We start from the raw sequence: 22,776 nt of genomic DNA, 5'->3' as shown, positions 1-22,776 counted from the left end.
CGCGAAGGTTTGTGGCATATGTGAAGATCACCATTTCCCCCCTTTCAAAAATATATTTATATATGGATTAAGGCTTTTATGTCCAACAGATGGCGCTAACTTCAGACGACCTAAGTTTGCTTTTCTGTGAGGCATTATGCTTTTCTGTGAGAATGGACCTAAGCAGATCATTTTCTACCTATCTATATAAATAAAATACAACGTTTGTTTGTTCCTACCGATTCCTTTGAAATTTTGACACAACGTTGCATTCGAATATGCACGTGTTTTTATATAATACTAGCTGACCCGGCCACGCGTTGTTGTGGCTCAAAATGTATCTATTATAAATGTGTAACACTTCCCCCATGGGGGGAATTTCAAAAAATCCCTTTTTAGTGTATATTCTGTTGACGTCACCTATTATAACGCAATTAAAAACGCAAAAAACCGCATGTAAAATAGTATAAATAGAAGCCGAGTTCTTCACGGTAAGCCTTAATTCTGTCCCTTTCCCCGCTGGCGAATATCGAAAAATCCCTTTTTAGTGTATATTCTCTTGACGTACTCTATTAAAACGCAATCAAACACGCATCTAAAATAGTATAATAAAAGTCGAGTTCTTCACAGTAAGCCTTAATCCTGTCCCTCTCCCCCGCAGGAAAATATCGAAAAATCCATTTTTAGTGTATATTCTGTTGACGTAACCTATTAAAACGCAATTAAAAACGCAAAAAATCCGCATGCAAATTAGTATAAATAGAAGCCGAGTTCTTCACAGTAAGCCTTAATTTTGTCCCTTTCCCCGCTGAGGAATATCGAAAAATCCCTTTTTAGTGTATATTCTGTTGACGTCACCTATTAAAACGCAATTAAAAACGCAAAAAACCGCATGTAAAATAGTATAAATAGAAGCCGAGTTCTTCACGGTAAGCCTTAATCCTGTCCCTTTCCCCGCTGGGGAATATCGAAAAATCCCTTTTTAGTGTATATTCTGTTGACGTCACCTATTAAAACGCAATTAAAAACGCAAAAAACCGCATGTAAAATAGTATAAATAGAAGCGGAGTTCTTCGCGGTAAGCTTTAATCCCGTCCATCTCCCCCCGTAGGGGAATTTCGACATGTATATTATATAAAAACACGTGCATATTCGAATGCAACGTTGTGTCAAAATTTCAAAGGAATCGGTAGGAACAAACAAACGTTGTATTTTATTTATATAGATAGGTAGAAAATGATCTGCTTAGGTCCATTCTCACTGAAAAGCATAATGCCTTACAGAAAAGCAGACTTAGGTCGTCGGAAGTTAGCGCCATCTGTTGGACATAAAAGCCTTAATCCATATATAAATATATTTTTGAAAGGGGGGAAATGGTGATCTTCACATATGCCACAAACCTTCGCGGGAATGTATTAAACAACTTCCCAAAGTTTCATGGCAATCGGATAAATGGTGTGGTAATGCATGAAGGACAAACACACACACACACACACACACACACAGACATACATTCGTTTTTATATATATAGATACATGTCGAAATTCTCTCTACGGGGGGAGATGGACGGGATTAAGGCTTACCGTGAAGAACTCGGCTTCTATTTATACTATTTTACATGCGGTTTTTTGCGTTTTTAATTGCGTTTTCATAGGTGACGTCAACAGAATATACACTAAAAAGGGATTTTTCGATATTCCTCCCACGAGGGAAGTATTACACATTTATAATAGATACATTTTGAGCCACAACAACGCGTGGCCGGGTCAGCTAGTTGGATATAAAAATTGTACGCGAAATAGTCACTGTATGGATGATGTCTCTGGTGTTGGATAACTTGCATCTAAGTTCCTTTGTAAAGGAAAAAAACCCTACTGAAGAGGCCATTGAAGGCGAAATGCATTTGGGGTAATATGAATAATAATAATTAAAAAAAAATTTTTTTTTCTCTCTCATAGATTACCTGTTTGTATTACAACCTTTTTTATCTTCTAATTTTATTCGGATTTGTTTTTTTAAAAAGAGCAGATTAAAGTACTGTAGAATTTCTAGCCTCCGAACGTCAGAAAAGAATGGAGATAAACTTTTTGTGTACTGATATATACAGTGCAAATAACAAAAAGAATATTAAAAACTGTTTAAAATAAAATATGATAACAGATGGCGCTACCAAACTTTTGAAAAAAGCGACTTGTTGCATGTTTATTAAATTCTTTTTCTTAATCTTTCTTAATAATTATATAAACATTTCCCTAACGTATGATATACCTTATGCAGTTACGTAGAATTGTATTTATTTACAGTAAAATGTAAAAACTAAAATAACCGCATTCCGGAAAATATAATCCTTATTATTTATATTTTATTAAAATAATTATTTAACATTACTGAGTTGTACTTACTGTAACATTCGATATTCATTCTGAATATTTAGTTCAATAATATGTTCAACAATGAGTGAGAAAAAAAGCCGATGACAACAACGAATATAATAGTAACAATGCCCCACATGTAGAAATAATCCTGTCAAGTTTCAAAATACCAGCTAATTTCCCGTAGAAAATGCTATAGGAAGGATTCAAAACTTCGGTTGGTTCGTCACTAAAGGGGTGAAACTACTGAATACCGGTTGTTGATCACAGGTTCGATCTTCGCTAAGTAGTTGACCACTTTTTTCAAATTCTTTGCTCCATGTGGGCATTAAAAGGGCCTCTTTTAGCAAGGCCATTATGGGTTCGGCCAGGACTACATTAGGGATGTTGCCGAAAGTACTTTATGAAACCGAAAGTTTATCTTTTTATAATTTTTAATAACCATAAAACAATAAATTTATCGTGGCACATTATCTGTCGGAGCACATTGAGAATAACCAATATGTCACAAAGAACCCGTTGAACGTCATTAACGAGCTCCAAAACATATCTTTAATAGAAGAAGAAATTGCTTCAGTTATGGATTTCGAAAATCTATATCCATCAATTAAACTGGATGCATGTTTTCAAGCTTTGATGGGCACCCTCAGCACGTTAGACCCAAGGATAACAGCCTATCCTGAAGACATGAAACTACTGGCTGACCTAATATGTTACCATTCAGTTTTCGTTTTTGATGGCAAGATTTATACGCAAAGGAAAGGTGTGCCCATGGGCAGCCCAATGTCTGGGCTACTTTGTGAATTGGTGATACGTAAGTTGGAGCAAACTACTATTAGAGCATTTAAGGATGATATCGTTTTATACAAACGATACGTGGACGACATACTAATTGTATGGAAGAAAGACGAAAACATACATTTTTTGAATGCGATGAATTCGAATAACCATGGCCTAATACTAAAACTGGAACAGCTCAGCACAACGGAGGTACATTTTTTAGATATCACACTTACATTTAAAGAAGGTTCCGTATCTACGAAAGTATATATCAAACCCACGCATGACCCACTATACATTCCCTCCACATCAAACGATCCGCCCACTTACAAGCTATCGGCATTTAGGGCCATTATTAGAAGAGCATTTGCCTATTGCTCCAACGTTTATGACAGAATACTAGAGTTGAATAGAATCAGAACCGTTGCGGCAACTCTAGGATTTAAAAAGTCAATAGTCGAAAACCTAATAAAATCTTACGTAACACCTAATAAAAAGAAACCGAAAGGGAATTCAAACGGAGAAATAACTAAATTCACGTACAGAGAAGGATTGTCCACCATAATGAAGGAAATAGCCAAGTGTAAGAATGCAAAGCTGGTTTATAAGCTGGCACCCACCATCTACAGTGCCCTCAGGAACGATAAAGATAGCACAAAAGCGGATGAATGCTCTGGGGTCTATAAAATACCATACGAAAATAATCAACTGGGCCTGAATAAAGAATACATAGGAGTCACTAACAGAGCCTTAAACAAAAGACTAAAAGAACACATGTATGACATTAGTAAAGGACATTGCACTACCACCTTATCAAGAATGGCACAAGCGGAGGGATCACTAATTAATTGGAATGAAGCCAAAGTTATCAAACAAGTACGCTCACCATCGTTAGCATTAACCATGGAAAAATTTGAAATATACAGATCAGGGACAACAGGTAGATGTTTGAATTATAAAGACGCAACGAATTTGCCAACTGCGTGGAAATACATGATTGACAAACACCCCATTTAATCGAGCTTACAACGTATCCTCATCCCGTATAGAATATAGATATATATTATGTCAACATACATCCCAGATCAATACGTTTATTTAATTAATTTTTTTAATGTTTTTATTATTGTTTATATTTTATATTTTACATGGAATGTTCCAACGGTTTTTTAAAATTTTGAAATATCGTGCGCATATACATTCGATCCTGCACGAGATAACATTCCATAAGTAAAAATTGCTTGAAGATGACCTGTGGAACAGGTGGAAAACGTTCGCATTATTAAATTAATAATTTCTCAGAAGTATAAGGTGTCTGAGTAGTAAAATAAATTTATCGCTATTTAATTTTTTTGTATTGTGAATCTTAGACATGTTTACAGTACTAAATAAAATGTGACAAATATAAAAATATTAAATTTATTAAATAGTGCCTTGTCAAAGTTTGACACCTTATTAAGTATTGGAAAGTATTGTGCCTCGGGTAACTTCATTCATTCGAAATTTTAATAAATTTGGGAGTGTAGTTAGGATAGTTGCGTGCCGTGACATTTGATGATAAGAAACCTGTTTTTAAAAAATTTTAAACATACTGAAAATGACAAAATATTTTTTAATTATTAAATTATAAAACAATGCACTTAGTCAAATAGCTCCCTGCGAGTAGCTAAGGGATATAATCATTGAAAGCGTTATACGGTGTTTTTGTATGTAGCACCTACTAAGGTGCTAGATAATTATATATTTAATGACACAGTACGGTTATTTTATGCTGCGGAACGAATTAGATGTTTTAACATTTCTATGGGAAAATGCGTTTCGTATAACGGACGTTTCACTTAACGGACGTGCACCTGGAATGAATTAAGTACGTTATATGAGGCACCACTGTACTGTGTTGATATTTTCGAAATAATAAAATATTTAAATTACTTAAACTTCGAATTGGCTCCGTAATTATGATAATTGTTTTTTATCGTTATTTTTCAAGAATTTACTCAAATTTTTTATTAAAAATGTAATATATTTACGATTTTCCGAATAACGTTTAAATAATTCAAATTATTTGCGATAAATGGCGGGTCACTCTTACTTAAATGATTTTTCAAACAATAGATGACGCTGCAGATGTTTATCTTAAAAACATAATTACAGTATATAAGATTATTCTATTTGTGGAACACAGTTTTAAGTAAAATATTTAATGTTCTATTACTTGAAATACTCTTTTAATGTTTATTATTTATTTTTTAATATACATATATATATATAATTGTTTAAATGTAAAAATATATCTATTCTGCAAAAAAAAAAAAAAAAAAAAATATATTTATTCTGCAGAAAATCCTGCAAAGAAGTGTATATCAGAGCTGACATGTTCTGTTCTGTAATAATAATGTCATCAGATTTTTCTATTATACCTTCAAATGCTTCTTCAACATCAGAATCAAATTTGCACTATTATCACTAGATTGAATAAATGCTGTAAGTTAAAAACTTGCAATTTTGGATGACTTCATATTTAGTAAATTATCGACGGTAATGTTAAATTAAATAATACATCATATTTTACTGTAATTGTATATATATTTTTCAATTTAATAATTTAACATTTTATCAATCATAATTATTTAAATAAGTGTTATAAAAAATTATGAATTTGTGCTTATAATTTTTGAATGTTAAGTTTTATTTAAAAATTTAAACTAGTTAAGTAACGCTGCATCAGCGTGTAGTCGGAACGAAGCTGCTCGCATCTTTATTTTCTAGATTATGAGGGAAAAAAGAAACGCAGAATCATTTGTTCTCAACATTATATTTGATTTCTATTGGATCATTTAAAGGTACAAATATAATGTCAGAATAAGCCATTAATTAACTGCTATGCCAACGTTTCATGAAATTTTGTCTATCACTACGAACCTTGGACTTACAGATTGACTCGTAGCAATTTTTATTGTCACACTTTAAAAATGCTGAGTCAGTTATTTTTTTCACTCGACTCAATGTAACATAGGTAAGACCGATAGCTGTCTCTTTTTTCCCTATATCTATTTTGATTTTTGGAAGAGTTAATCCCTGTGATTTATGTATAGTCATCGAGTATGTTAAGGTAAGGGGAAACTGTCTACGAGATCGCAATATACAGCCATCGTTCAAAGAGCGTGCTATGAGGATTATTAGAAACAGATTACCATAGATGAAAGGTCTTTGATAGCTATCAAATTCCACTAAAATAAAGGAAGAGCTGGAGGGCGAGCATTAGGAACATATATAATGTAGCGTATTGTTCCTAGTAAACCATTGACGAGACCTCCTTGCACCCATAAGTTGACTCTCAGCATGATTCTGGCATTAACTGAGAGATTCAAATACTTGGAGAGACCGAGAGCTGAGTCATCTTTGGATGAAGGCGGGGCAATATCTGGAGTGTTTTCAGATGCTATATATGTATATAAGCAAGAGGGCATCCAGTTGACTGCAAGTAGTCTTCGTTGCTTTGTTTAACTTGCTCGTTTGTTGGATATAGCTCTACTCCCGTTTGGAACTGATCAAATTCATCTCTGGATAAATAGGCTCGATTTCTTGTCGTCAGAATGTTCATATCTGTATCAGAGAAATCACCCGAAGCTAGATGTTGTAAGACATCTGTGAAGGAACTATCTGCGCTATTTTGTCTATGAGAATTACTAAGTTCAATGAAGTTCTCAAAAGAATCAAATGCGAATGTAATGTAATGTCCCAACAAGGCCCTACCTTGTTGGGACATTACATTGTAATAAACACTCGAGGAGAGAGGAGTATCTTTAACAGGAGGAAGCTGACGAAAATTACCAAACAAATAGACAAAGAATCCACCAAACGGCTCATCTTTCTCGGGATTTATCTCCCTCAATCTTCTCTCGATCATGTAAAGCATTTTTGCACCAATCATTGACATTTCTTGATGATGATGAATTTGAGCGACTTCATCTCAATCTGCAATCTCTGTGCAGCTTCTTCATTTAGAGATCGAAATTTCGTACTAACGATAGGAAGACGAAGGAGAGAATGGATCGTAAAGCCATCAATATTGATCACTGCTGCTCCATGTTATAGAATAATAAGTTAAAAAAAGAAAACTTTTTTAAACTTATTATTCTATAAAGATTCTTTATATTTGTTGTGTATCTAGTTAGTGATAACATTTATTTTTCAAAATTACTGTTTTAATGCTTGTCATATTTTCCGATTACTAGATGACGCTTCTACACGTGCGTGCAGGAAGTGACTAACACTTGACTTCATGCATTCCTTGTCAACATTATAACTCTAGAATGAGTTGTCCGATCTTGATGAAATTTTCTACGACGACTCACCATCACTCAAGGACGAACTGGTTAAAATTTCAATTCTCAAAAATGATCCATACTGAAGAAAAACCCCTATCTCTAGTTCTACAAAAACGGATCATTTTTGAAAGTTGAAATTTTAATCAGTTCATCCTTGAGTGATGATGAGTCGTCGTAGAAAATTTCATCAAGATCGGACAACTCATTTCAGAGTTATTTTGTTGACAAGGAATGCACGAAGTCAAATATTAGTCGTCACTACGTTCCGACAATTAAAATTTTAAACAAACAAAATACATATAATAATTCTTTATTAATAAAAGATGTTAAGAAAAATCGAAATTTCCGTTCGCCATTGGACACTAACGTCCACTTCTTGGAATTTTGAACCCGCAGACCCTTCAAGTTTGAGTTTGAATGTCAATTAACTGGAAATGTCAGAAAAATTCTTAAGGCTTTTCGTGTTTATTTTACAGAGATAATGAATGAAAGAAGTAGGATAAAACCAGAAAAATTACATACTCAATTTTTTTTTAAAATAAAAACTTGTGATAAAGATTTATAATCATTTTCATATTTACAATCTGTAAAATAATATTTAAAATCATGTTAATATGTTCTGTTTATTATTTTAATAAATAATAAAATTAAAACAGTAGTTTCTCGATCAATTATTACGTTGCCAGTTTCATTATTTAATAAAGATTTTTTTTTTAAATTGCGATATTTCGCGCCTAGAATCGATCCTTTCTTATTATTTATCGTAAATGTACCACTCTTTAAGACTGTTGTATGTTTAAAATTTTTACCTAGAATCGTACTATAATTGTTTTATTAAATTAATTTATCAAAAATCCATTTATTTATTACGAGAAATCCATTGGCAATCAAATAAAACAAAAAATTTCTAGGCTTTTAAGCCGGTTCGAATACAGTAGTACAGGTATCCTCACTTTACGACCTATCTGATTAACGACCACTCGCACTTACGACCAATCGAGTTTCGACTTGCAATTCGGAGAATCTCCTTTCTCACCTTGAGTGTCGATCAATGGCGTATGGTGACATGCGCACTAAGCGTACTATAATTGTCTTATCTATATATATAATCGAGACGAGTTGATGATGATGATGATAATAATAATAATAATAATAATAATAATAATAATAATAATAACTCTCCCGTGGTCACCACCTGGTCGTGGTGGGAGAGCCCAGTAATTTTACTGATCCATAGGGCAATGCAGGCTGGAGCATAAGCTCCTGGTAGGGACACCCATGCCAGTAAGGTCTATGGGGAGAAATGAAGCTAAGAGTGACCACGCCCACATTCTGTGGAGATATTCATCATGGTAATAACTAGATCAAAGTGTGATACCGGCTCGGACGTCGCCCGGGTTAACAAGGTCCGCGTTCGTGGGTTAGGCAGAGGCTCACGTTCGAAAAATAGGCCACAGTCTCCCTTGGTTACCGGTGGCGAAAGCAGCACCGGCCCAAGCATGGCTACTGCAATGCCCTCAACAGATGTGAGGAACCTACCCAGCCTTGGTGTTTCTGTGGCAATGCATCCACAGACCACAAAGGCTGGAAAACCACGCCAACGGATGAAATGGACAGTAGAAATGAACGAGTTTATCATCCGTACTTACTACACCATCACAAAACTCGAAACAAACATGACAGCATACAGACAACAACTACACCATAGATTCACACAACAGTATCCTTACCTCACTGTCACCGAACAAAGGGTTGTTGATCAAAAAAGAACAATTATACACAACAACCTTATTCCACAAACAACACTTGAACTTATCAAACAACAGGTTGCTGATCAAATACATCAACAGACAGAAACATCTAACATTAATGAAGATCATGTAACCTGTCAGGATAATCCAGCAACAAGCATTGATAATAACACACATACAACAATTACCACTAATGATACTACAGACACTTCCTCATCCATCACTGATAACATAGACATGGATTTAGTTAATACACTCTCACATATATTTCAGGAAACACTCACTAAATATACAGGCACAGATCCCACACAACGACCACGAATACCAAAAACTCAACACGTCAAAGGAAGTAGGAAAAACACTAAATTATGTAAACACTCACTTACTACCACACTACATTCATTCAATTTCTACACTCGCAGACATTCATACATTAGTTTATGCTGGGGCAGTCACAGTAGTGACACACCATGGACTGAAAGTACAATCACAGACAAATACACAGAAAACACAATTCTATCACAAGCCTGCCTGGCAGAGAAGAATAGAAACACAAATAAATGACATTAGACAGCAATTAGGCAGGCTAACACAATACACTAAAAACAACATAACACCCAAATTAAGGAAACAGCTCAAAAACATTTTCAAGAAAATAAAAACACACACAAAACATGAACATCACAACACACGCATTACAGAATACATTGATACACTAAAACAAAAACTTGCTGCCAAAGCACGTAGACTCAAACGATACAAAACATGTACACTACGAAAACAACAAAATAAATTATTTACAATCAATGAAAAACTCTTTTACAGACAAATCAATAACAAAGCAAACACTGATACACAGCACAGTGGCACACCAACAGAAGAAGAACTTACAACATATTGGTCTTCTCTTTGGTCCAGTGCTGTCACGCACAATGCTGATGCAGGCTGGATCGAGGAGGAGAACAGAAACTTGCACAACATACCAACTATGCCCTGTGTTGAAATAAACATACATGATTTCCAATACACTGTTAACAGAACACACAACTGGAAGACACCTGGTGTAGACAACATTCACAATTTCTGGTACAAAAAGTTTACATCACTGCACCAGGAACTAGCTAAACATCTAACACACATCATCATCAATCCACAAGACATGCCAAATTTTCTTACTCAGGGCATCACCTACATGAAACCTAAAAACAACAATACCACAGACCCCACACAATACAGACCAATTACATGTCTTCCAACACTCTACAAATTATTGACATCCTGTATTGCAAACAAAATATACAAACATGTTGAAGAACACGACATTCTAACAGAACAACAAAAAGGTTGTCGTAGAAACCACAGGGGATGCAAAGAACAGTTACTCATAGATTCAGTCATTCTATGGCAAGCACACAGACAACACAGAAACATACACATGGCATATATAGACTACAGAAAAGCATTCGACAGTGTTCCACACAGTTGGCTGCTACATATCCTACACATGTACAAAATACATCCATCACTCATTGCATTCTTTCAAAACACTATGCAGCACTGGAGAACAACACTACATCTCAGGGCCCATAACACTTCCATACAAACAAACCAAATTTTTATTAGGCGAGGAATTTTTCAAGGAGATTCCTTGAGTCCTCTCTAGTTCTGCTTAGCCCTGAACCCATTATCCAACATGTTAAACAACACGCAATATGGTTACAATATCAGACACAAAAAAACAACACAGTTTACACTGTCACATCTCATGTACATGGATGACATAAAACTTTATGCATCCACACAAGAAACAACTTCATCAACTCCTACAAATCACACATTCATACACCAAGGACATACAAATGGAATTTGGCCTAGATAAATGCAAAACAGTTCACATAGAAAAAGGAATCCTGAAGAAAGAAGATTTTGCACTTGGAAATGGAGACATTATTGAATCCATGGAAGAGGGCGAGTTCTACAAGTATTTAGGATTCCAACAGGCCAAACTAACAGAACATACACAAATAAAGCAAAGATTAATTAAAGAATACCAAAGTAGGTTAAATGCTATTCACAGAACACAATTAAATGCAAAACACACAGTTAAAGCAATAAACACATATGTCATCCCAGTACTCACATATTCTTTTGGAGTTATACATTGGACTCACACTGATCTTGAGCAACTCCAAAGGAAAATAAGAACAACACTTACTAAGCATAAACAACATCATCCTAAATCCGCCACAGAAAGATTAACCCTTCCACGTAAAGATGGCGGACGTGGCCTGATTGACATAGTTAACCTTCACTACAAACAAATACAGTCACTGCGAGAGTTTTTCTACAAAAAACAAGAAACATCACAATTACATAAAGCAGTAACTCTAGCAGACTCAAATAACACACCATTAAACTTACACTCACATCATATGGACACAACACAACATATAAAAAGCATAGACACCATTAAGCAATCGTGGGCTCGAAAGGCACTCCACGGCAGGCATCCTTACGATCTGGCCCAGGATTTTGTTGACAAAACTGCGTCAAACAGCTGGTTAGCTCAGGGATGCCTCTTTGGGGAGACGGAAGGATTCATGATTGCCATACAGGATCAGGTCATAAATACTAAAAACTACAGAAAACACATACTCAAAGATGCAACACTCACAAATGACACATGCAGAAAATGTCACATCATGCCAGAAACTATACAACACATCACCTCTGGTTGCAAGCTCTTGGCACAGACAGATTATTTACACAGACATAACCAAGTAGCAAATATAATACACCAAGAGCTTGCAAAGAAACACAAATTAGTAGACATCCACGTACCATACTACAAACACATTCCACAGACAGTATTGGAAAACAACACGCACAAAATGTACTACGACAGAGCCATAATCACAGATAAAACAATTTACCACAACAGACCAGACATCACACTCATTGACAAACACAATAAAATCACATACATTATAGACATATCCATTCCAAACACTCACAATATACAAAACGCATGCACTGAAAAAATTAGCAAGTACACAGAACTCGCCCAGTAAATAAGGCATCTGTGGAGGATGGATAGGGTGCTTATTGTACCTGTTGTTCTCTCCTCTACAGGTGTCATACCACACACACTACACAAAAGCCTGGGCACATTACAATTGAATAGAAACACATACATCACACTACAGAAGGCCACTATATTGAATACATGTCATATTGTGAGAAAATTCCTGAATACAGACACACACACTGATACACTTCTTTAATTTCTGTTTTAGTTACTATGCCTTGACTTTGGTCCGGCATAGTACACAGCCACCGGTGTTAACCGAGTATATCTCACTTAACCGAACATAATAATAATAATAATAATGAGCGCAGAGCCCAAACGGTTAGGAGTTGACAGTTGAAATTTGGTACACAGTTAGTGTACGTCGCGAAAATGCACACTAAGAAGGGATTTTTCGAAATTCCTTTCCACGGGGGGAGGACAGGATTAAAGCTTGTATATAAATTATTGAGACGTGTCCTAACAGTTAGGAGTTGAAAGATGAAATTTGGTGTACAGTCTACGAAATTTAAGCAATTGTGTTACACCAAAGTGTTAAGTAACAATGGAAAACAAGAGAAAGCGACGTGCAAGATTTACGGGCGCTGGAAAAAAAAGAAAAAAGAAAAAGAGTAATATATTAGAACATATTCGATTTTCAAATTTAAACAGATTAGTTCGGATTTTCTCGACCCTTCTTCTTTAAAACATTCGATGAAAATCGAACGATATAATCCGAATACGTCGTGAAAATCGAACAATATTAGAACATTCGATTGTCAAATTCGACCTTTCTTTAGAAATACTCAGTTTGTTGATTAAATTATTTTTTTCTTTTGTGACTATAATGTAATAATCTTAATCTTCGCTATCGTTATCTTTGCCCGAGCAACGCCGGGCCTACCTGCTAGTAATAATAATAAATTATCTATCAATATGTAAAAATTTTCCACGAGACATGAAAAGCATTGGTCAAGCATCTCAATAGGGATCAGTTTCCCACAGAAAGTTCTCCCGGCAGGTATATTCTTTGGCTGATTGCCAACATGTTGCGTCGCGGTATCCAATCAAATTAAACTTATTGTCAAGAAAGTTTCTTGTATACATTCAAATTAAATACATTTGTATACAATTATTTATAAAATAAATTTTGAATTTAATACAATCGCATGTTTACAGTATTCCATTTAAAAATTATTTAATAAATACTTAGTGTTTCTAATGTTGAATTCTAATTAATTAAATTGAAAAAAAGGTACGAATGAAAATCACAAACGAAACCGCATTTGCTTATTCTAAATAGAAGTACAGTAGAGCGTCGATAAGTGGAACGTCGGTAAGTGGAATGGCCGGAAAGTGGAACGATTTTCAGTCGGACTGTGTCGTGCTGAATCGAATGTTTTTGATACTAAATTTACTTCTAAAGTATAATTTTCATGTTTTTTATATTCTTTAATATATTTATTTTGTTTGTACAAAATGCAGAAATAATTTTTAACGATACGATAGCCTCGATGATTATTATAAAAATTTTCGTTAGGCTTAAAATCGACGAAAATTCAACACGAAGCGACACGCAACGGAGAAAAATTCAACAGGAAGCGATACGCAACGGAGAAAAATTTGAACATCGGACAGGTTAATGTATTTTTTCGTACAAAGTCGGAAACTGGAACAAACCATTAACTGGAAGAACCCCAGTCCCCAATTGGTTCCACTTATCGACACTCTACTGTACAATCAAACTTCGATACATGGCGACCAGTCATTTTCTTCCAAAATAGCACTAAATCGAATGTGGCGCTAAACCGAAGACCCTCGAACAATTATCGGTAGATAGAACAATGAGATCTATACGCAAGTTTAAAAGTCACGTAATTTGGTGATAACCCTGCCCTTTGCAATACAAAATCGTACATTTAGTGATTCACACATGCCATCAAATCATGCTCTGAGCGGTTCACAGAAGTTGAAACATTTTCTATTTAATAGTATAATGTACTGGAATTTGATAACAGCAAAAGTATAATATAAAGGTGCAAGCCACTACTAATTTCATATGGAGAGCGTATATTTTAAATTAAATAAAGTAAAAATATGATTATAAATTACAGCCAAGCATTGTGATAATATCACAATAAATAGTTACTTATTAATGTATCTGTTTTAAGTACACACTCGATTTAAGGGCTCCCGGCAATAGCGGACATCCTTTTTTCCCAATTAATCCGTTAAATTATTATACTTATTCCAATTAAGTATTTCCGATAAAATGTGATAACCAGATTATAACTGAACTTGATTAATTATGCAAATTTGGAGATAATTCTAATTAATGTAATTTTAAAATTACTCTGAAAATTCCAAGTATTTACAACAAAACTTTAACGTAAGTTTATTAATGAAATGTTTTTTGAATATTATATTATATTCTATCTTTTAAAAATAGAATAATTCAATACTATAAAATTACTGGACGACTTTGCCCATTTGTTTAAAAACAGTATTTTGTCAATTAATTTCTAGTTATTTTTTATAATTATAACTTTATTCTTCAAAGTATTTTAAAAGAATGAGACTTTCTTTGCTATAGGTTTTGTGTTCCTTTTTCTTCTTTCTAATTATCCCTCCTTAACGCAACTGATTTTAACATAGTCTAGTATTAAAATACTCCCCTTAATTTATACAGTTGTTGGATATTATACCTCTGTTTTTAACTGGACACTGCGTATTTTACTTGAAAGTAGTGTACAATTTAAATACTAAACAAAAAGCAAAGTAAGAAATAATAAAAAAGCCTTAATGACAAGATTTTGTATTCTACCGTACTTATAACGAATATATATCTTGTATTTGGCTAAACTATAGTGGATTTGGTCAAATGCCAACGACAGCCAATGACGTATAATCTTGCAGTGGCAAACTGAGAGATTACACGTCATTTCTACGGGAGTAGAAGAAGCACATATGAAAAACATTTGCTGGTATTCAGTCAGAAGAGGTCTGTGCATAGTATTTATTAAAAGAATCAGAGTTTAAAAACATTATTTTTCACAATATGCTTTATTAATTTTTACAATCTAGGCATAGAGTAACACAATCCAGTAGATTAAGAACAAACCGAACGGATACAAATAAATATTAGTTGTATATAATATACTTTTCAAATTTATTTTTTAACGCTTCAAAAAATGAAAACGTTCAAATCGATTTAATTTTTTTTTACAACGATCTGCATTGAAATCTTAATTACGAGAATGTCGGGTGTGTAGCTCTAGGCATTTTTGCCTTGTGAAGGTGTAATTGTTAGGAACCGTAACACGCGCGGGAAACACAGCTCCCAATGTTTAGGTTCTGCTTCCTGCTACGAACAGAGATGAAAACGGAGTTTATTCGGCCAATGGTGGGCCGCATTAAAATCAAAAAAAATATTTACAATATTCTGTAAATGGTAATTATTGGCGATTATTTTTGCAACAAAGTGGAATTTTCAGATAAATTTAAAATGTGTGCAGCGAAAGAAATACACTTGTTATCTCCACCTTTCAAAATGTCTCGAACTTGCAACAGAATGTTGAAGGCGGAGTACAGCGAACTGTACACCTATTAACGATAAAAAGAACAATTATTTTTTTCCTATTTTTTGACGATTTAAAATCGTCATAGCTGCAAAATAATCGCTACTAAATTCGAATTTCTACTCTACATATGTTTCTATATTTGATAAACTTCAATTTACCTTTACCGGACATCCCTTTGATACAACGAAAAAACCACCACAACTAAATCCCAGTTCGTTTTCTCGAAATTTTTTCATAAAATCCAACAGCTAAATAAATATAAAATTTAATAATTAAAAGAAATACGATTATAAAAGTACAGTTTTATCTGTAATTATTGTAGATACAATAAACTTACTTTTATTTTATCTTCTACCGACAAACGAGCGGAAGCGAAGATCCTTATTTCTTGAAAAGAATCATAAGCCTAAACACATAAAATTAAAAAGTGTCATTGAAAATATAGAATTGATAAAAATTCTTATTTATCTTATCAGTACTTACGAATGCCGAAATATGGGAAACAGCAAAAGAAAACAAGAATACCAGAAAAACGCAAAAGATGGTAGCGAGACATAACGATAGCCGCATAATTATATCTTGTTCGCCGAAAATAGCATTGTAGATAAAAAAGGCTATGATATAAATTGCTATGCCAAATATAAGGAAAAATAGTTCCTTCCATTTATTATTCATCTGATTTATAAGATCATAAATTTCTGCATGCTTCCAGATGATTTGGTCGACATCATACTTTGTGCATCTATTTCTGATTAATTGTAATTGTTTAGATAACTCTTTGAATCTCTCGAGTATCAAAAGGCCTACTGATAACGATGCCGGTATTATCCATAAATAAAATGCAATTTCGTAGGAACCAACTACACTAAACGAAAGAAAGCAAAAAAGTGCGCGAAAAGAACTCGAATTCCTCTCTACTAACCATGAGTAAAAGAGCCAGGAAACCCAAGCAACAGGAATGAAAATTACGACTAAAGAAACACCGAAAAATCCTAACATGACCAATTGATATCGAAACAATTTTTCCTTCTCACCAGCGTAACTCGATATTTTCATGTCAAAGCTTATCTTTTTCTTACCGATATATATACAAAGAATGCAACCAATATCTATGAAATGAAAGGCCATTTTCAGAAAAGGATGAAATTCTCTACCGTTATATCGTTCAACATCACTACAGAAAACAACATTCTCTTCAGTTGCAAGATTCTGTAAGATAAATTCAATTGTTTGAGAAGCCAACAACACCAGAATGCATTTCCTGTAAAATTCTATTATTTTTGATCGCCTGGCGTTCAACTGGCGACAATCGCAGCGTTTGTAAAAAATATCGCCAAAAATTATAGAGATAGAGATTATGGGATAAAGCATGCAGTAAATGCAATTCTCCGCCATATTGCATCTAACCAGAAGTAATGGAGCGTGTTATTCTCTAACAATTCTAAATTACTTTAATGCTGTTGTCTAGAAATAGCATCGATTTTTCCTTCTCATTCCACGTGTATTCGCTTGTATTAAAACGCACTTAAGCGAAATAGTTTACTCATCTATGCGATGTGCAGAATTTTGTGATCGCAATGCAACCGATCAATATCAATTCAATTTGAAATGAGCTTATTTTTGCGAATGAATATTTCTATATTTCTAATTATAAATAATGGAATTCGATTCGGTTTCAAATAATAGTTGAGATGTTATTAGATTGGACTGTTGAATTGATTGAATTAAGGACATGCAACACATGGGCAATCTATCGAAGGAAAAGAGCCTTCCTGAAGGACTTTCGGACATTATAACACTTAAATAACTGGACGTTATTTAAGTGTTATAATGAGTAAATGGATCCTGTGTACGTGTTAAACACGCGAAAAAAGCCCGGATAATTCCACGCGACCTACCCGTTGGTGAAGAGTGAACATGCGACGGGTGTTCAGAATTTTATCTACTCGTCCACTGACTAGTCAAATTAAACAAAACCTTTCTTTGTAGTATTAACAGTAAAAAAAAAATAAATAAAAATTCTTATTTTATTATCTTATTAATTTTTATTTGTGAAACAATCGCGATCTTTTAATTTAATCGTTTAATAAAATAACGTCGGTAATGAAGAATATTGATATTTATTTACAAGATACTCGAGGTATTTATCTGTATTTACACAAGATCTTATATAACTTTGCAAAAGTGTATTAAATCACACAGTTTGTTACTTTATATAATGTAATATTCGATATATCTTATTATCGTTATATAAGTAGAAATTTTACATACTGCATTTAATAATTTCTTTATTAAAAGATCTTATTTTATGAAACATTTTGAAATAAGTTTAAAAAAGTTTAACTTAAAATAATTAAATAACACAGAAATATACAAAATTCCATTTTTGCAGACTAAACGTAAATTGCTTATTTCTAACACCAAGATTTATTTATTAAAAACGTTTATGCTATGATTCGAATCCATCTTTAAGCCTTAATCCTGTCCCTCTCCTTCGTGGGAAAGAATTTCGAAAAACCCCTTCTTAGTGTGCGTTCTCGTTGCGTACCCTAACTGTGTATCGAATTTAAACTTTCAACTCTTAACTGTTTGGGCTCTGCACTGATTATTATTATTATGTTGGGTTAAGTTAGATATACTCGGTTAACACCGGTGGCTAAGTACTATGCCGGACCAAAGTCAAGGCATAGTAACCAAAACAGAAATTAAAGAAATGTATCAGTGTGTGTGTCTGTATTCAGGAATTTTCTCACAATATGACATGTATTCAATATAGTGGCCTTCTGTAGAGTGATGTATGTGTTTCTATTCAATTGTAATGTGCCCAGGCTTTTGTGTAGTGTGTGTGGTATGACACCTGTAGAGGAGAGAACTACAGGTACAATAAGCACCCTATCCATCCTCCACAGATGCCTTATTTCCTGGGCGAGTTCTGTGTACTTGCTAATTTTTTCAGTGCATGCGTTTTGTATATTGTGAGTGTTTGGAATGGATATGTCTATAATGTATGTGATTTTATTGTGTTTGTCAATGAGTGTGATGTCTGGTCTGTTGTGGTAAATTGTTTTATCTGTGATTATGGCTCTGTCGTAGTACATTTTGTGCGTGTTGTTTTCCAATACTGTCTGTGGAATGTATTTGTAGTATGGTTCGTGGATGTCTGCTAATTTGTGTTTCTTTGCAAGCTCTTGGTGTATTATATTTGCTACTTGGTTATGTCTGTGTAAATAATCTGTCTGTGCCAAGAGCTTGCAACCAGAGGTGATGTGTTGTATAGTTTCTGGCATGATGTGACATTTTCTGCATGTGTCATTTGTGAGTGTTGCATCTTTGAGTATGTGTTTTCTGTAGTTTTTAGTATTTATGACCTGATCCTGTATGGCAATCATGAATCCTTCCGTCTCCCCAAAGAGGCATCCCCGAGCTAACCAGCTGTTTGACGCAGTTTTGTCAACAAAATCCTGGGCCAGATCTGTAAGGATGCCTGCCATGGAGTGCCTTTCGAGCCCACGATTGCTTAATGGTGTCTATGCTTTTTATATGTTGCGTTGTGTCCATATGATGTGAGTGTAAGTTTAATGGTGTGTTATTTGAGTCTGCTAGGGTTACTGCTTTATGTAATTGTGATGTTTCTTGTTTTTTGTAGAAAAACTCTCGCAGTGACTGTATTTGTTTGTAGTGAAGGTTAACTATGTCAATCAGGCCACGTCCGCCATCTTTACGTGGAAGGGTTAATCTTTCTGTGGCAGATTTAGGATGATGTTGTTTATGCTTAGTAAGTGTAGTTCTTGTTTTCCTTTGGAGTTGCTCGAGATCTGTGTGAGTCCAATGTATAACTCCAAAAGAATATGTGAGTACTGGGATGACATATGTGTTTATTGCTTTAACTGTGTGTTTTGCATTTAACTGTGTTCTGAGAATAGCATTTAACCTACTTTGGTATTCTTTAATCAATCTTTGCTTTATTTGTGCATGTTCTGTTAGTTTGGCCTGTTGGAATCCTAAATACTTGTAGAGCTCACCCTCTTCCATGGATTCAATAATGTCTCCATTTCCAAGTGCAAAATCTTCTTTCTTCAGGATTCCTTTTTCTATGTGAACTGTTTTGCATTTATCTAGGCCAAATTCCATTTGTATGTCCTTGGTGTATGAATGTGTGATTTGTAGGAGTTGATGAAGTTGTTTTTGTGTGGATGCATAAAGTTTTATGTCATCCATGTACATGAGATGTGACAGTGTATACTGTGTTGTTTTTTCGTGTCTGATATTGTAACCATATTGCGTGTTGTTTAACATGTTGGATAATGGATTCAGGGCTAGGCAGAACCAGAGAGGACTCAAGGAATCTCCTTGAAAAATTCCTCGCCTAATAAAAATTTGGTTTGTTTGTATGGAAGTGTTATGAACCCTGAGATGTAGTGTTGTTCTCCAGTGCTGCATAGTGTTTTGAAAGAATGCAATGAGTGATGGATGTATTTTGTACATGTGTAGGATATGTAGCAGCCAACTGTGTGGAACACTGTCGAATGCTTTTCTGTAGTCTATATATGCCATGTGTATGTTTCTGTGTTGTCTGTGTGCTTGCCGTAGAATGACTGAATCTATGAGTAACTGTTCTTTGCATCCCCTGTGGTTTCTACGACAACCTTTTTGTTGTTCTGTTAGAATGTCGTGTTCTTCAACATGTTTGTATATTTTGTTTGCAATACAGGATGTCAATAATTTGTAGAGTGTTGGAAGACATGTAATTGGTCTGTATTGTGTGGGGTCTGTGGTATTGTTGTTTTTAGGTTTCATGTAGGTGATGCCCTGAGTAAGAAAATTTGGCATGTCTTGTGGATTGATGATGATGTGTGTTAGATGTTTAGCTAGTTCCTGGTGCAGTGATGTAAACTTTTTGTACCAGAAATTGTGAATGTTGTCTACACCAGGTGTCTTCCAGTTGTGTGTTCTGTTAACAGTGTATTGGAAATCATGTATGTTTATTTCAACACAGGGCATAGTTGGTATGTTGTGCAAGTTTCTGTTCTCCTCCTCGATCCAGCCTGCATCAGCATTGTGCGTGACAGCACTGGACCAAAGAGAAGACCAATATGTTGTGAGTTCTTCTTCTGTTGGTGTGCCACTGTGCTGTGTATCAGTGTTTGCTTTGTTATTGATTTGTCTGTAAAAGAGTTTTTCATTGTTTGTAAATAATTTATTTTGTTGTTTTCGTAGTGTACATGTTTTGTATCGTTTGAGTCTACGTGCTTTGGCGGCAAGTTTTTGTTTTAGTGTATCAATGTATTCTGTAATGCGTGTGTTGTGATGTTCATGTTTTGTGTGTGTTTTTATTTTCTTGAAAATGTTTTTGAGCTGTTTCCTTAATTTGGGTGTTATGTTGTTTTTAGTGTATTGTGTTAGCCTGCCTAATTGCTGTCTAATGTCATTTATTTGTGTTTCTATTCTTCTCTGCCAGGCAGGCTTGTGATAGAATTGTGTTTTCTGTGTATTTGTCTGTGATTGTACTTTCAGTCCATGGTGTGTCACTACTGTGACTGCCCCAGCATAAACTAATGTATGAATGTCTGCGAGTGTAGAAATTGAATGAATGTAGTGTGGTAGTAAGTGAGTGTTTACATAATTTAGTGTTTTTCCTACTTCCTTTGACGTGTTGATTTTTGGTATTCGTGGTCGTTGTGTGGGATCTGTACCTGTATATTTAGTGAGTGTTTCCTGAAATATAAGTGAGAGCGTATTAACTAAATCCAAGTCTATGTTATCAGTGATGGATGAGGAAGTGTCTGTAGTATCATTAGTGGTAATTGTTGTATGTGTGTTATTATCAATGCTTGTTGCTGGATTATCCTGACAGGTTACATGATCTTCATTAATGTTAGATGTTTCTGTCTGTTGATGTATTTGATCAGCAACCTGTTGTTTGATAAGTTCAAGTGTTGTTTGTGGAATAAGGTTGTTGTGTATAATTGTTCTTTTTTGATCAACAACCCTTTGTTCGGTGACAGTGAGATGAGGATACTGTTGTGTGAATCTATGGTGTAGTTGTTGTCTGTATGCTGTCATGTTTGTTTCGAGTTTTGTGATGGTGTAATAAGTACGGATGATAAACTCGTTCATTTCTACTGTGCATTTCATCCGTTGGCGTGGTTTTCCAGCCTTTGTGGTCTGTGGATGCATTGCCACAGAAACACCAAGGCTGGGTTGGTTCCTCACATCTGTTGAGGGCATTGCAGTAGCCATGCTTGGGCCGGTGCTGCTTTCGCCACCGGTAACCAAGGGAGACTGTGACCTATTTTTCGAACGTGAGCCTCTGCCTAACCCACGAACGCGGACCTTGTTAACCCGGGCGACGTCCGAGCCGGTATCACACTTTGATCTAGTTATTACCATGATGAATATCTCCACAGAATGTGGGCGTGGTCACTCTTAGCTTCATTTCTCCCCATAGACCTTACTGGCATGGGTGTCCCTACCAGGAGCTTATGCTCCAGCCTGCATTTCCCTATGGATCAGTAAAATTACTGGGCTCTCCCACCACGACCAGGTGGTGACCACGGGAGAGTTATTATTATGTTGGGTTAAGTTAGATATACTCGGTTAACACCGGTGGCTAAGTACTATGCCGGACCAAAGTCAAGGCATAGTAACCAAAACAGAAATTAAAGAAGTGTATCAGTGTGTGTGTCTGTATTCAGGAATTTTCTCACAATATGACATGTATTCAATATAGTGGCCTTCTGTAGAGTGATATATGTGTTTCTATTCAATTCTAATGTGCCCAGGCTTTTGTGTAGTGTGTGTGGTATGACACCTGTAGAGGAGAGAACAACAGGTACAATAAGCACCCTATCCATCCTCCACAGATGCCTTATTTCCTGGGCGAGTTCTGTGTACTTGCTAATTTTTTCAGTGCA

General features: G+C 34.9%; 1 protein-coding gene across 1 annotated transcript; it reads left to right on the top strand.

The window, feature by feature from the left end:
* Nucleotides 1-2,931: 2,931 nt before the first annotated feature.
* Nucleotides 2,932-4,149, top strand: LOC136990437 (uncharacterized). The gene has a single exon (XM_067288826.1). It carries the CDS (start codon nucleotides 2,932-2,934, stop codon nucleotides 4,147-4,149), a length of 1,218 nt encoding a protein of 405 aa, XP_067144927.1.
* The last annotated feature ends 18,627 nt before the right edge of the window (nucleotides 4,150-22,776 follow it).

Source organism: Centruroides vittatus, unplaced genomic scaffold (genome assembly GCF_030686945.1).
Source record: "Centruroides vittatus isolate TY-2023 unplaced genomic scaffold, ASM3068694v2 contig_1314, whole genome shotgun sequence".
NCBI lineage: Eukaryota > Metazoa > Arthropoda > Arachnida > Scorpiones > Buthidae > Centruroides > Centruroides vittatus.
This window is presented reverse-complemented; position numbering and strand designations above follow the sequence as displayed.

Bases quoted from the DNA above. Each gene is read 5' to 3' on its own strand.
- LOC136990437 (XM_067288826.1), top strand. From the start codon at position 2,932: ATGGATTTCGAAAATCTATATCCATCAATTAAACTGGATGCATGTTTT.